Here is a 17,487-nt window from a genome sequence, read left to right on the forward strand (position 1 = left end):
TCGTTCCGCTGTGTAGCGTTTATCAATATACAACATGATTAAAATCGACTTTTCCATCCCTAAAAGAGCACACATATACGCTTTTACGCACACATGCACAACCTGGGTCTACCTAAAAAGGGGACACCTTGATTTGAAGTCCATCTTGTCAACAGTATGGTTGTCCTTTTTTGACAAACGGCATTTTTAAAAGAGCAAGGAGAGAGAAATTATACTAGTAGCTGCGCCGTCAAAGAGAACAGTGGCCTATTTTATAAAGCTACAAGTTACAATTTACAAGCGGAAGTCTCTTTCTAACCCTATCTATTAGAACGAGACTTCCGCTTGTAAATTGTAACTTGTAGCTTTATAAAATAGGCCACAGACAGCGTTGGGGCCTTGGGAGAAAGTCAAGTTGGCGCTTTATTAACATGCTTGATACTAAAGAACAAACGACAAAAGGCCAGCAAACGCCTCTTAAGGCCCGTGTACACAATGGGCTAGCGCCCGCCAGTCCAAGACGCAGCCATGCGGTAGAATGAGATAGCAATATCACTTGCTCCCTCTAACGCATACCTAAATGCGGCCTCCAGACTGTCCCACACTGGCTCATTGCGTACAGGGGATTTTAGAGTTACGGCTCGGCCACGACATCACGCGACTGGCGACGGCGGCAGCGACAACCATAGGTGCCGCCGTCGCAAGTCACGCAATTTACAAACTAAGTTGGCAGCAATTTTGATAGCCCACTGTAATGACTCCTCTACACGATGCGCCAACGTCGGCCAATCCAAGGGACGCATTTATGCGTTAGAGGGAGCAAGTGATATTGCTATCTCATTCTACCGCATAGCTGCGTCCCTTGGATTGGCCGACGTTGGCGCATCGTGTAGAGGAGCCATAAGCGTTACTTTAAACGTCAAACTACTATGAAATTATGCCGTATAAATAACATTTGCACAGTCTGAGCAAACAAAAACCCTAGCAAATGTATTTTTTTTTTGGTGAGTTTGGTCCAATTTATTCTTGTATGATTCGTTTTAACGTGTGCAATAGATAGAAACTTATATAATGGGTATGATTATAATTATGTAGCAGTGATGTCCTATGAAAATAACGAGGATTTCTGTATCAAGTAAAGCTACTAAGTACTACATGAAGACTGCTTTCCACTAAGAGGTTTTCCAGCGGAACAAATTGTGTATAATTATAGTGGCCCGTAAATAGGTAGTTAGTATAACAAAAAATATTGGCCTGGCAACACTTTTTGCCGCCAACTTCGAAAAATGCGCAGTGCGTTTTTCGCTGCGTTGGGTTTTAGGTTCCATAACCAAAATAGCAAAGACAGACCCTTTTTAATTTCTTAAATGAAAGTCCATCAAAATGACGCGAACATGAAATTTAGAAACTAAGTTGTTTTTTTTGTCAATTAACTAATAGTAATAAAAAAACAACGGGTTGCACTCCGGAAGTGCCGGCAGAAGTGAAAACTCAATGACAGTCTTACGTCTTACGGTCACGTGACACCTGTTACGAGTTTAACATTTTTTCCCCATCACAAAATGAGCACAGCGCCGCTAACCTTTTGGCCGCCGGACAGTCCGCAAAGACGCTCACTCACACGCCAGAGCAAATTTTAAGTAAACAACCAATAAAAAGTTTAGGGATTGCAAATAGTGATATTGATATTTACAATTTATGGTAAAATTCTTCTCAATTTGGCTTTGTTCTTAACCAACTTTAATTTATTTCGAAAATGCCAAAAATGTACACACGACAATCTTAAAAATAAAGGTCTTTATCATAAAAAGCAACCACTAAACAATATCGATTCACGACGTAATATCACCGCACTAGGCTGTACGAGAAGTCTTTTATACACGACAACGGCGCGCATGGACTGCCCGCAGTGTAGACCGACAAGGACTGTTTCCGCGCGGAGTAAGTAATAATAGTCTCTAGGTCGACGGCGTAAGCGCTTGTCGGTACGTAAACTTTATAAGCGTAACGTTAGAGCCGTGCATTGTGTGTCGATAATATAAATGTACCGGAACTGCATTGGCGAAAATTACACGTGGGTATTTAATCAGTCATTTATTAATAAAATATTAAACTAACACAAAAAGTTCAAATCTTTCATCAACACTTAGTATAAGTACATTAATCTACTGAACAATTAACAATATCCTAATAACAATCATTCCTAAATATCACTAAGTAAATATGGCACAGCGTTAAATATGTTCCCTTGAAACATTTAGTCGAAACTTATGTACTTATGTACTGTATATGTACCTACTATAATTATAATAAGTATATTCCAAATTTTATATTAAAGGAAAAAATGGTAAAATACGCTGTTTTATAATATGTATAACTATTTATTTAAATTACTTATCTCATGTTCAGTCAGCAGCAGAAGTTGCTAAGCGGGCCAGGTGTTCAAAATTATCTTGACGCGACTTTATTGTTAAGAAAATAAGAGCGTGTCAAGGTTATTTTGAACACCTCGCCCGCTTAGCAACTTTTGCTGCTGACTGTTCAACCAAATTATAATAATATTGAACATGATTACATGAATCAGTCTTAAGTAACAATTTACTTAATTAAAATAAATAATCGAACGAGCGAGCGAAGCGAAGTGAAGTTCTTACATTCGACTTTGAACAGACAGCTGGCTAGGGGCACGTCCCGGCATTTCGATGTTTTTAAGCTGAACTATCAGAGGATAGTTTGATACTCAATAACTTAAGTAAAAATGTTCTATTTTAAATTAAATTGGGTGAACGTATATTTGAGGGCATTATATTTTAGTCATTAAGTTTTGAGCTGGCTCGAACAAGAGGTTATTGATCTAGAAGAGCTGAAAATGCTAAAAAGCTATTTGTGAGGGGTCTTGCTATTCTGGTAATTTTAATTGCAAGAAAGTATGGTCGAGTTTGGTATCAAATGAAAGTGCTCGGTTTACACATTTATTATTTTAGGTTGTATTGTAGGAACAATTGCTTCATAAGTCAGAAACGCGCATGTGACACCCTTAATATAAGAACATCCATTGACTACGAAAACCGCTTAGTGTTACTTGTTAGTTTCCATAGGCTACGGTGGCTAAAATCGAGAAAAAAAACTGTTTAAAAATTGAATTTAGCGCGGAGCAAGTACCAGGGCCTCATGAGTTACGAGAAGGTGTCGTTGACCAACCCGCCGTGGGGCGCGGGGCGCGTACCAGTATAGTATGTATGAAGGTATCGCGGCTACTCGCGTATTTTAGCTGTATACGTTTGGTTTGGTTTGTTTGTATGATTCTACTAAGTTTAAAATATTATTTTTGTTGACTTGTAGAAAAAGTATTGTATACAATAGTGATATAATCAAGCTTTTGAATCTCGTGCGGTACTCTGAAAAGCTCTCTATTATATCACGATTGTATAAAATACTATTTTTTATATGAAGTTTTTTTTTAAATGATGAAAATTTTGAAATCCTTGATGGCAGCCATGCACTATGTCATAAAAGTCGTCATGGATGTCGTTTTATAGGTTTTAGGGGGCCCCTATTTCGAAAATGATGACAATTTTGGAATCCAAAATGGCGGCCATGCAATATGTCATTAAAGCCGTCATGGATGTCGTTTTATAGGTTTTAGGGGCGCAGATTTCGAAAATGACGACCATTTTGGTATACAAGATGGCGGCGCCACGCATAATGTCATAAAAGTCGTCATGGATGTCGTTTTATAAGTTTTAGGGGGCGCAGATTTCGAAAATGATGACCATTTTGGAATCCAAAATGGCGGCCATGCTGCATGTCATAAAAGTCGTCATGCATATCGTTTTATAGGTCGTGGTCATCATTTTCGAAATCTGCACACCTGTTTCAAATAAGGTACAGATGCATCCTAGTAAGTCAACAACATCTATCTATATCTACTATCGAAATGTACACTGAAAGGAATCAAGTAATGCATTCCTGTAATGAGGAATCGACATTGATTGCCATTACTAGTAATTGTAATATTTGAAAAATGTATTCCTGATTGCTCAAATGGAATTGTACTTAGTAATTCGGTATTGTTAGATTACAAAGTAATCTGGGAATCGGTAATCAGATTACAAAGTAATTTCAAGTTATCGTGGAATTAGGAATCAATCACGAAATGCCCATCTCCAAGATTAAGTAGCACTGCATTCAATTGATCTTTTTGGCGAACCGCGAGTTCTCAGTTCGGGGCGAACTACTAGTCAACTTAATTTGAATTATTATAAAAATAGAGTTAGTCCAAGATAAGTCTGGAACGATTATGATAACTCGAAAGTCGGTGGTAAATTTAAAACTTAATTTTACGCGATTAAGTCCCATCGTCGTGAATAATAATGAGTCAGAAAGCGGGTAGAAAGCGGCGCACACCTCTCGACACCCCTGAGCCGCTCACACCGGTGTTGCCCTTGAGCCATCCTAGATGTCGCTTTTTGTGGGGGCCCATCTTGTGAGGGCGAGTCACCGTCTGCCGGAAATAAAATTGCATACCGTTTTATTAGGCAGGCGTCCGGTTTTTTACCCCATAGCTCAGTACTTTGTCCATCGCTTTCACCCAATAACCTAGTTCATTTTAGATTCCATCAACTCTCAATAGCCCTTACACCCTGGCGGGTGCTGCCTCTGCGTGCGTCCCATGACACGGGTAAGGGCAGCATCCGCTCGGTGTTCCCCTTACATTTCATTAAAGTGTCAAAAGGGCCTCTACGTGTTGGCTTCGGCTCCGCGCACGCCTCCCAAAGGTCCGGCACACCATTGTTCCGTGATGGGAAAGACAGTCAAAGTCCTAACTTCTTATTAAAGAATAATCAGCTGTCCTTTTCGGTTCGAGCGAACAAAGAAAATTTTAAATTTTATAAACCGTCACATAATAAACACTCGGCGCGCGGCGCGTGCTTTGTTCCTACATGTGATTTAAAACAGTGGTATTTTTATACACTTAAACACGTGTGCGTGACTAAAAATATGCATGTGAAAATTGTAATCGTCTTTAATTTAAAATGACTCATTATTTTACTGGTCAATAACAAATTTATGATATAACAAAAACTAAGCTAACACTATCGTCTGAATTGATTTCTGATAGAAAGCGTAAATAATTGCCTAAGATAATTGAGTTTAAGGATTGCGTTTAATTTTTGCGATAAAGTTTATTCGACCAATCAGAATAACATAAATGCAAACCGTTTAAAACTTAGGGCGAGATGTTATAAAAAAACAACATTAATTTTCAATATTATAACGAAACTAAAGTCTGATAAATAGGTACAAAAATATTAAAAAGTACTTACCTCGAAATCAATCTCATCTAGATTTTCAGTTTCAGTCCTAAATATTTCCGTTTCATTTTCAACTCCTTCTAAAATTCGCAAAAGCTCTTCTGTGCTCATGCTCAACTCATTTGAGTTATTGTTTATTCCACTCATTTTAAACACTTATTAATGAATTCACATAACCATAGCATTTGATTCAAATCGGTTGATTCAACTGGTTCGATAGGCACGTATACTTGTTACTGGTAGTACTGGTACACAGTCGATCGGCAAAAACACGCGCACAATTCATTAAGGTACGAAATTCGTATTAATGACGTCATAAACAGTTCATGTACCTATATTTGTTTAAACGCGTCTACAAGTGTGTCGTCTACAATCAGATCCCCTTATTGGAAAAGGGCGGGGATCGGAAATGTTCGGGAATGCATGTTTCACATTCGACATGTTCCTTAGATGAGCTTCTCAGTTCCTGTATTACATCGTCCCTACTATGACAATTTTTCGTCAATTTTAAATATATAACATTTTCATAGTTAGGCGACACTGACTAGTCCGAGCGTCCGCCTGTACCACTCTTGTGTGCGAAGCGGTTCCTGCACTCATCACTCCCCACTACACTAGACCACAAGGACAGATTTACTTGTCTTATCTACAGCTGAAAAAGCTCCCTGAACTTCAGCTATAGTTATGCCTGTCTCTCTCTCGTTTTATTTTACATATTCTCATATCGATTTAACATTCCCATTCCTAGCTGTCTTGTATATGTCGTAGTCAGATCGTATAATCCGCCGTATTACATTACGGCTAGCCGTTATCAAAAACAGGGGCGTTTTGAAATGCGGCGGTTCGACGATTAGCCGGATTGTCATTGCGATACGTTCTTCAATAAGGCGGCCAACGTTTAGCCGCATCGTACTACTATTTTAGATTGTAGAGTGACCAGTTCTTTCGGTCGCCTACGTAACCGGAGTTTGACAATGTTTGCAATTTAATTTATTTTTACCATGGTCCCACCGCACTACATGTGTTTCTTTTCCAAAACATTTCCTTCACAACTTAAATAGACGGAGCCCCGCAAGCGGGGCTCCTATTTCTGGGCGGTTTGCCCTTCGGGCATCTGAAGCTACCTAACGAACCTAACCTACTTACCTACCTACGCTTTTTTCCCCAAAGTGTAATGTTTTCACGGACGTCTCACTAAATCAATAGGTAGGTAGGTTAGGTTCGTTAGGTAGCTTCAGATGCCCGAAGGGCAAACCGCTCAGAAATAGGAGCCCCGCGAAGCGGGGCTCCGTCTAGTTAAGTTGCGAAAGAAATGTTTTTTGAAAAGAAACAGTCCGACGAACTCCAGATTTGATGGACACCCCAGCGTTTGTCAGGCAGCGCCACGGGTGTTAAAAATGGGAACTAAAAACTGTCAAAGCGGCGGCTAATGACTCGCTGTATTACATTACGGCTAGCCGTGTTGAAGAACGTATGGCGCCGAATACATTCCGGCGGATTCTCATTCAGCCGCATTCAATCCGGCTAATCGTTAAACCGCCGCATTTCAAAACGCCCCTGTTTTTGAAAACGGCTAGCCGTAATGTAATACGGCGGATTATACGATCCGACTGCGACATATACACGACAACGGCGACGAGGGACATGAAAAACGTTGAAATCTGGAGCAAATTTTTTAATAGCCTTATTATAAAAGAATGGATTTATATAGCTGCCTTAAATGCATTTTATTAAAAAAAACAAAGACCTAAGACATTAAAATGAGTGTAAAAAAAATACAATTGACATTTTTTCACATTTACCGAGCGGTTGAAATTGTGTCTTGTATACAAGACAGCGGCGCCAGTGTACCGTTCTATCGTTGTCTTGTATACAAGCCAACGGCAGCCTAAGGGCTAAAGAAGTTTTCACTTCAAAAATCAGAGCGGTTCATACAAACTGAAAGTATGAATTAACCTTTGGCACATCTCATCATATTTTAAAATTAATTGGAAGAAAAATAGCAGCTTAAAATACTAAATTGCTCAAGAAACTTCCACTTTTAGGTATTATTTGGATCTTATCTGATCAACACATAGGTATATTAGATTAAAAGTCATCCCCGCCAGGTCAACCCGTCATTTGTGCTAAATTGTAATATATTGTCATATAAATCACACAACAGTGCTGGGAGTAGGTAAGCTAACACGTACGTAACAAGTTTGATTTTTATTTAAGAGGCTTGTCAATACCTAAAGCGCGGATACTGTCTATTTTTTCTTTTAACACTTGTCAGCTGCTTGTATGCTAAAATCTAACATACACGCCAACATCATTGGTGCATTGATCAAATATAATTCTTACCATTCAGGTAGGCTCAGGGGTTACTGATTGTGAAATATCTTATAGGTATCTACAAAAAATACAAAGTTTATAATTCAGCGATTTAATTGTATTAAAACGATTTATATTCATTACAATGTAATTGGAGCAAAACAATTGTATACAAAAAAATAACAGATCGCTAACAATAATTAATTTAATACACATTTCAAATAATAGCTTAAAATGCATTTCTATCACTCCAGCCTTGGCCATTGTAATGTTATCAACATACTATTTAATAATTATTACCATACTTAAAATAATGTGAGTGGACAACATCAATTATTATTTTAAGTCTAGAGCCGAGGGCCCGATGCCGACTAAATACTGTTAATAATATTAAAATTAATTAACCTAGTAAATTAGTTATTATTTGGTTTATGAGTAATTGGTGCGATTGTCAGCGTAGTAGCAGCAATGTATGTAGTAGAACATTTTTTTTCCAAAATTAAAGAATTTCATGTAATATTATAAATGATGACGCACGGAATTTTGCATGCGTCATGTTTCATAATTCTTTAAAATGTAATGCAAGAAATGTTCCTACTGAGAATATTAATTTAAATGTACCTATGTTTAATACCAACTCATGTTCGGTACAATGCTTTAAGATATTCGTTGGTAGTTTTGAACTCACTTTGATTGAATTACTAGCGGAATATTTTAAATAGATATTATGATCTCACAAAATACAATGGTGTGTAGTGTAGGTACTAGTTAAGTCTACGCTGACTTTAGTTTCTAACGCCTTAAAATAACACCCCAATGTAACATTTGGAATATACAGCATTAAATAAATAGTTTTTTAATCTCAGTAGTATCAGAAAAAAAAGTACAGGATTATACCTACTTGCGTGCCAGAATCCACGGAAAATGTATTCACTTTATATCAATTTGAATAATATTTTTTCTGTAGATTACTAGACCCATTTTTCATCTCAATAAAATAGGTACAACGGAATAATAAAAAAAAATATTAGGTTGGCCTGTCATCTGTGTCACTTCATCAGTATATATGTTGCAGTCAAAAGTGTGAACTGGACAAAAGAACTTTTAACCGACAAAAACAGGCAAAACTGCTTTTGACTCAGCATGTTGGGGGCTGTCCATAAACTACGTCATCGATTTTTGACCCCCCCTCCCCTAAAATCATCCAAAAATCATGCTTCGAATGACCCCGTTTCCTCCTACGTCATGCTACCATCATCCGATGTCCGGACCTCCCCCGCCCTAATTTGAAATGACGTAATTTATGAATAGCCCCTTGGTCAAAAGTAGTTTTACCTGAAAATCATACCTATTTCTGGCAGCAGTTTCGTTTTAAGGGCGTAGCAAAAAAAAATAACCCTAACCTACCTATCTCTGGGAACAGTTTCGTTTTTAGGGCGTAGCAAAAAAAAAATAACCCTAACCTACCTATTTCTGAGAGTACTTTTGACTGATAGTAACAGTCACAATTACTATTAACCAATGATTTTCAGGTAAAACTACTTTTGACCAACATGCTTAGTCAAAAGCAGTTTTGCCTGTTTTTGTCGGTTAAAAGTTCTTTTGACCAGTTCACACTTTTGACTGCGACATATATATATCATAGTTATTTAGAGTGATGGATTCTCTACAATGACACAGTGATCGACCAAACAACAAGAAAAGAGTTTATAGTAGGTAACATAGAGCATACGACTAATTTATATAAAGCAAAAAGTTGGTTATACCTAAGTAAATGTTCGTTTATAATAACCACGATACATGTATAAAAATGTGCCACAATCAATCAAGAACTTGCCAATTTTTGGCAATAAAATTCACTAACACGCCAATATTCATTTCAACAATATACAATTTCACGAGTTTAAAAGGAATGCTTCATATCAGTGCAAGGTGTATAATTAGTTTCAAGCCGATTTATTTCACAATCTAGTAAACATTCTATATAAACCGAGTGATCGCATATATTATAACGTTTTGTTCGCTGTTTACTTCTTGTGAAACTAGCTAAGATAAATTAAAAATTAATATTTTAGCAAACTGTAAAATACAGTAAACAGCATAAAACATGCAAACATTTCCAAGTCAAATAATAGAGCGTCATTAATAATAATTACGTTTGTACGCGTCACTATAAAGTTAATGACAGAAGTTGCGTCATATAAAAGTAATAATAACATATTATAGTGGAGTAGGGACAACACACACATGATTACAAATTTAAATAACGTACAGTAAAGGGCCATAAAGTTTGCACATCGGAATTTCGGCTTCGTAGAGCGTTGTCTCTTTCATTCTCGTTGCCTCCAATATTCTCTTTCTAAATACCGATGTGCAAACTTTATGGCCCTTTACTGTAGTCTTTAATCGAATGAATCCACTCGTGCTCAAACAACGCAAGCCTTTCCAAACACTCGGCAGAACTAATTTTTTTTAAATATACACCCACTTTAGCGGCCGAATCTTTAAAATGAAAGCATATAAAATAAGTTATATGAGGAAATCAACTATATAAAAGTACTTCGCCTTTCGCCGCCTTATAATTTGTAAAAAACACCGGTGGATTCACCAGAATCCGAACGATTTAAATCACTATTTGATTAACTTAATTCTGTTTGTCTTTTTAGCTTTCTGATATTAACCTATTCTAAAATAAAGGAATAAAAATGTCCCATTGAAAATTAACAACTGATTAAATGCCTAACTGTGTATAAAGTGAAGTACAAGCTATTTGACAATCAAACTACACGATTTGTACGCACATCCATAGGTATTATTACATAAATGTATATGTAACTTTGACAGTGTAGGTACATAATATATTAGTTATTATATTACACAATGAAATAATTTAGATTGGTCTGATTGCAAAGAATAAAACAAATAATCGATGCGTCATTCTACATAATTTGAATACAGTGAAGATATATCATTTTCTCATATCAGCCGCTAGTACATACATCATCAAGCAATATTACTGTAGTAGACGCACTAACATGAATAGGCCAGGTATTAAATCAAGGAATCTTGAAAGAAAACGGTTTTGGTGTCTGTATTTATAAACGAAAGCGTCAACGAAAAATAAAAACGATATTAATTGAAAATCATGATCAAGTCACCGTGGTTATTTTTAAGTGAGGTTCTGTAAAGCTTATTGATTTTCAAAGTTTTCCAATAGTTGTATGAAATTATGACATAGGACATAGAAACTTTTCAGTAGGACTTAAGTTTTCTAGCACTTGAAAACCAATAAACTTTAACACAAGCGGAGCGGACATAATGTGATTGGAATCGCTCCAACAGGGACGGTATTTCGATGTCTATTTCCATATTTTCCAGGATAAGTATCAAAGTTAAAAATGTAATTAAAAAGAGCTTATTCGTCATCTCAAGTTATAGTAGTCCATTCAATCTTACTGGTGTTTAGTAAACAAGTGTTTAAAGCTTACTCTACTACGTTGCCAACTGACGCTAAGAGAAAAATGACTGGGGCCGTCCTGACTCAACGATTCCGATGTTTATCAGTTACTTCAATTACATCCCTTAATGGAAGAGTTCAGGGATACTTAAAACAATACATCTTAAGTCATGTTACAAGTAATCAGTTTCTTTTCTGTCATCTAGAAATCCAAATACACAAGCCCTCACAGGGAACCCTTTAAAGGCTAACCTCCAAGATGAAAGAAAACATCTTAATCCAGTTTACAAGCAATCCGCGTTCAAAATCAGCCATCTAAACACCCAAATACATAAACTCACAACGAAACAGCATCAAGGAAAAAGGAATGGACACAAATTAAAACACCCAAGGTAATTACCACAGCTTATTGTGGTAGAACTTGACATCAAAGTACCCTTGATCGGTGAGTTGGGAATCGCGACGTGGTGCGGCCGAGCCTGCCGGAGATGGCGCGGCTGAAACCGCCGGGGCGACCTGTAAAGTGGTCGGGCGTTCCGGGCTGGGTGAAGCCGGCAATTCCGGTATTTCCGGAACGGGCTCCGGTGCCGGTTCCGGCTCGGGCTCCGGAGTTGGGATCTTTGGAGGCTCGGGCGCTGGTGCCGGAGTGTCCTCGGGAGATCTGCACGGGTATAGAACGTTATGAAAACGGCCAATGGAACATTCCACGTGCCTATTTCCTAAACTTTCTTATATTTTCGCCTTGCTTTCATGACTCACAGTTTAAAAAATACCCCCTATAATTAAGATCTCCATTGTATTTGCGTTTATACGGGCATACATTAAGAAATAAGCAAGCTTTAGAGTCCTCACTCCATAGTATATAGCTCTCCTTACTTAATAAATAATAATAAGTTGTATGGAAGGTATGGTAAAATTATTTTTTAATAAGTTTTATACTTGCTTAAAACTTAATACTCACTAAGTTTAAAACTCATTGTAAATAAGTTTTCGCAAAGCTCGATTAAAACTTATTATAAATGCGTTTTTATCTATGTATGGAGTGAGCACTCTAAACTTGCCAACTTATTTTTCTATGATAAGCGGCACACTGCAGACGATTTTGCGGAAAACTCTTAATAAGAGTGATAATCTAAACCTCAGCTATTTTAAACCAATTTACTTCAGATCTTGAATCGAATTGATTAGATTCAAACATGCCGAATATATTAAGTGGCCCGTTATAAAAATAAGTCATTCATTATACTATAGTAATATTATATTTGGTCAAATTTTTTATGTTATTTTAAAAACAATAATTAATGTTCAAATAATATTATTTGACAAATAAACTAAAATGGGTGTATTATAAAGAATGACGCATTGCTAGTTTTCACGTCACTAGTCCCTAAATGGTCTTGCACTTTTTTTAGGAGTGAAAGGAATGAGAGTTGGATTACAATATAAGGGGTCGTCCAGAAATCATGTGATCATATTTGACCTAATTTTGAACCGTGATCATTCGTGATATTTTTCTTACACCCACCCCCGTCTAAACGATCACATGATTTCTGGACGGCCCCTAATACACAATAGACTTAATAGAGTCTGTGCGGAAAGAGAAGAGTCATATAATGTATTGCTTTACTTATATTGCATTACTGTCCTCTTTCCGCACAGACGCAAAAAAAGTATGGAGACAGACGAGTATCCTAAATTTAAAATCGCGCTGACTTTCATGTACGATGCGATACCCATAGAAAACCTGGGGCCAATTGCATAATAAAATACAAGCTAATAGTATAAGTGATTTTGTATGTAAAATCACTAATAGTATTAGCTTGTATTTTATTATGCAACACGCCCCTGGTTATCCTCTTTTTTTTACACTAAAAATAGTAATTATGAAATGTCAAATGTATAGAACAATGTTAAAAAATGATTTTTAGTACATTAAAATTAGTGTGTTTGATCACATGTTAAGTAGGTATTACGTGAATGAAAGTACAGTGAGTAACAAAAATATGTATAAATTATTGTACATTAATTATGTATTTGTTGGAGACTGTAAACGCTGAAATTTGTAATAATGAAAATAATATTGGACAAACCAAACGTAGGCATGGATGATTAATTAAATCATAAATTTTCCATATTATTTCAAAAGTGATTTTAAAAAGTCTAAGGCCTGAGGCATCCATTTAATGATATAATTATAACACAAAAAATGTAAGGTAGAAAATCCACTAAGGTAAACCTGACAATAAAGCTAGTACTGAAGCTATAGTACTGTCTACTGTATGTACTACTAGGGTCTGACCAGAGAAATGTGGTCACAGCTTAGGCCTTAGCAGGGCGTCCAATAGCAATTTTAAACAATTTAAAGTAAAAAAATTAAACGTATTTCTGTTAAGGACTGCGCAGGATGCGTGTGCGCTGATGTGCACGTGCAACGTTGTACAATACGGATCTTTAAGAGAGACGGCACATCGCTTGCGTGGCATGTGCGTGCACGGCTCTGAAGAATAGCACACGCGTGCACATCTACGCATACGCCGGTGTGCACTGGCCTTACCTTACTTGCTACTGCCAATTTTCGCTGTTCAGACTATCATAGTGTTCTAGCAAACAATTTGGATTCGAGCAACATAAAAAATATCTACAGCAAAAAGCAGTTTGTGCTGAAGATATAAACGTAAATTACAAGTGTATACTTCTTAGATGGTTATTTTATTATTCTTGTTACAGAATCTAATGCATAATTATTTTCCATCGTATTTTCACGGAAACGTGCGAACGTGTCTTGCTATTTCAATCAGGCTCGGTACAAAAAGTACTGAGGTTGACTGAAGTAACATGACAAATACGAACGTTATTCGAGAAAATACGATGAAAAATAATTATGCACTACATCAGTACATATCATGTAAAAAAAGGTAATCAGTAACTAATATATACCGAATAAAATAAAGAACAATAAAAAAATTGCTTTCGTTAAAAAAAATTGTAAGGTCAATACAGTTAAGTGTGGCTTGTCTTCATATTGGGGGCTTTTTACACATTGATTAGTGTAAGTGTTTATTACGAATTCATTTCATACGTGTGCTAGTTGTATTCAGTGGCAAAATGACTATGGACTCGCAGTAAACACTAATCAATGTGTAAACAGGCCCCAATGTGAAGGCCAGCCACACTTACTCAAATTGACCTTATAAAGAAACGCCAACAAAGAAGTATCTACATTAAAAAATATCATTAAGTCATAATTGCAAGGGTTCTTCCATTAAAGTTCATTTTATGTAAATTAATAATCGACTTTTTAGTATAACACTATAAAATTAAATAGTTCACGATTCACTATTAAAAATAATGATTAGCTAATTATATTTCACAACAAATACCCTGAGCTAAAAATCTCTGTTATTTATAATTAAAAAGTAAAACGTTGATTTTTAAGAAACCGATTATTACAGCATTTTCTTAAAAAAGTGTCCTAATCATAGATTTCATTATTCTGTCTATGTATTCCCGTAAAATTATATGAGTAATTATAGTTAGAAACTGAGAAAATATGATATATATCTCTTTGTTGTTAATATTATTAATTATCAGTTAAGTTAAGCTATCTTTAGGCGAAAATTTTGGCAAATGAAACATAATATCTCCCCAATAATATAAACTCAAAAATAATTTAGCGCAAATACAATAAATTAGTCAAAGTATAAATAATTTAAGTTAAAAATTCGTGAGAAAGCCTTATTTTCTATAAAACCATAAATTATTTTGATCTACAAAAGTAGTTCTATAAATAGTTATTATCTACAAATAGTAGCTCGCTTTATAAATACGCAATGGTTTTCTACAAAAGGTAGTTTTGTTCTACAAACGTAGTTTTGCCATCACTGCCTCGGCGCCGTCTTGGGTAATACTAGTTATAACTGAAAATCAAAATGAAATGAACGAAAATTAAAATAAACAATAACTAAAAAAAAAACATAATAAGCATGAAAAGTAAGGGTTAAAAAAATACTTTTTCTCAAAAATGGACGGCAAAGTCGACTTTGCCGTTTAAAAAATAGGTCGCGAAGCGCGTAGTTTATGGTCAGTCAAAAATTAAAAAGTTAAAAACATTGCAGTCTCGATTTTGGGACTGCAATGTTGCATACAAATTCCATTATTTGTCGAGTTCCAAACTTTTTAAAAGTTGAAATGGCCATATCAAATGAAGGCACAGGCCCATTAAACAGCCAAACAGATGATTAGTACCGCGACTATTTAGCTGTCTCAATAGGTTGGCGTATTTTCGGCAGAAAAAACACTTCTATTTTTTTATTAAAAAAATAAAAAGGCGGCAAAGCTAATTTTTTCAATTGTTTCTACTTTTTTCTGTGAAAATATATACGTAAGAACGTTGCTTTTGTAAAATATTTCTATGATATTTATATTTCTTGCACCATTTTTGAGAAAAGCACTATATATGACTCGGCTGGAAGGCTACTTGCTGGCTTCGGATTCAATTAAACGGACTCCCAAGGTCGTCCGTTTAAAACGAATCCTCAGCCTGCAAGTAGCTGCTTCCGAGCCTCGACAATAATGTACTATTACAATACCAAGAATAGCAAAACATTAATAAAAGACAGAAATGTGCATAAATTTATGAACACACAGATGTTTTTGTGGTATAAATGAGTGTTCGAGAAACTGAAACATCGATAAATCTATCGATAAGTCTGTAACAGATTAATAATTAAAAGATGTAACCTACTTGCTGTAATTTACAGACAAATTTTATGAACGCAAATTAATCACAAACTGGTACATAATTTATTAATTACTATATTTAGTGTACATAAAAATAAAAAAATAAAATGTACAGTTTACCATATACCACTTTATCATAGATCATCATCTATGATAAAGTTAAGGTCACATCGATAACAGACATGTCGATATTTCATTTTGTCAATCACTTTATTTTGCCACAATAACTTCTAAGTTCTATGTCTGTTTATCAACTAAAACAATCCATTATTATAATTATAATTATGCATCAATGGGTAGCTACTAAGCTGGGTCAGGTTTCAAAAAGTTTCAATTTTCTACTTTTTTCAAACTTGCTTGACTAATGATCAGACATCGTAAATTTTATAGCATCTTCGGTGCAGCGGAGTGGTGTTAACAGAATTGGTATACAATTACAACCCTAATGATTAATTAGCGTTAATTTCGTTAATATTAACCTTAATTTACCATTTCGGTTGGAATTATCTATACCAATTCCGTTAATACCACTCCGCTGCACCATAAATGCTATAAAATTTACTATGTCTGCTAATGATCCTTCTCACTGCGGGCCTATTGCATGATAAAATACAAGCTAATACTATTAGTTTAACGACCTCCTAGACTAGTCGGTAGTGACCCTGCCTTCGAGGCAGGAGGCCCCGGGTTCGAATCCTGGTAAGGGCATTTATTTGTGTGTCATCACAAATATTTATTCCTGAGTTATGGATGTTTTCTATGTACATATATAAGTATTATATATTATATACCTATGTATTATATATATCGTCGTCTAGTACTCACAACACAAGCCTTATTGAGCTTACTGTAGGACTAAGTCGATCTGTGTAAAAGTGTCCTAATATATTTATAATATTTATTGTCGTACAATATTTATTAGTGATTTCGTATGTAAATTCACTAATAGTATTAGCTTGTCTTTTATTATGCAATTTCCCTGCGGGCTCAGCACGGTTCCATTTTTATCGACTATCACTATGCGCGTCCCTTTCGCACTTACATACTTGTTAGAACGTGACAGGCATGGTGACAAGGGATAAAAACGCGACCGTGCTAAGCCGCCTGGTATAGATAGTAAAATTATTGTAACTTGTAGCTTTATAAAATCGGGCCCTATGGTAAGGGATAAGAATGGGGTTGGCCGGTTGAAGTATTTAGCAGATGGCGCCAGCATAGCTTGCCCCGTCAATCCCTAGAATTGTGTCAAATTTTTGTTTTTTTAATGCCCTGGATGCCAGCCCTTTAAGCCAAATCTCATAGAAAAAGGGGCAAGCTATGATGGCGCCATCTATGCAAACCGTTGACAGTTGCCAACCCCATTAACAAGTCAAGCTTTTATTAAATTATAAGTTCGTGCGTCAAACATCAAACAAGCTTCAAAAAATAACCCACGGTAAAAGGTAGCCATTAAAAAGCGATTTTTTCGGCTTGTTGATTTTCAGAATAATATTAGGTTTATCCTCGGAAGTCCCCGCGGACTTGTACTAGTACAAATTAAACTCGAGTTAAGTATTCTTATAAAATAAAAATAAAAGAGAGTTCCATATTCAAAAGCACAAAGATTGGCTTGGGTCTTACGAGGATTAAAACAAAATTTATCAAATTCCATTGAAAACGCTTTGAATGTTCCATATAATCTAC

General features: G+C 35.9%; 1 protein-coding gene and 1 long non-coding RNA gene across 2 annotated transcripts in view; one reads left to right on the plus strand and one right to left on the minus strand.

Annotated features, from left to right (window-relative positions):
• The first annotated feature begins 7,913 nt into the window (after positions 1–7,913).
• On the plus strand, positions 7,914–9,559 carry LOC134804259 (uncharacterized). The gene is made up of 2 exons (XR_010146097.1): positions 7,914–8,675; positions 9,253–9,559. It is a non-coding gene; the product is annotated as an uncharacterized LOC134804259 (long non-coding RNA).
• A 451-nt stretch (positions 9,560–10,010) lies between these two features.
• Positions 10,011–17,487, minus strand: part of LOC134804248 (alpha-tubulin N-acetyltransferase 1-like) — a 29,444-nt gene continuing 21,967 nt past the window's right edge. Inside the window, exon 7 of the mRNA XM_063777220.1 lies at positions 10,011–11,725. Coding sequence (XP_063633290.1) covers positions 11,461–11,725 — 265 coding nt within the window. The 3' untranslated portion in view covers positions 10,011–11,460. The remainder of the gene's footprint in view (positions 11,726–17,487) is intronic.

The sequence above is a fragment of the Cydia splendana genome, chromosome Z, assembly GCF_910591565.1.
Source record: "Cydia splendana chromosome Z, ilCydSple1.2, whole genome shotgun sequence".
Taxonomy (NCBI): domain Eukaryota; kingdom Metazoa; phylum Arthropoda; class Insecta; order Lepidoptera; family Tortricidae; genus Cydia; species Cydia splendana.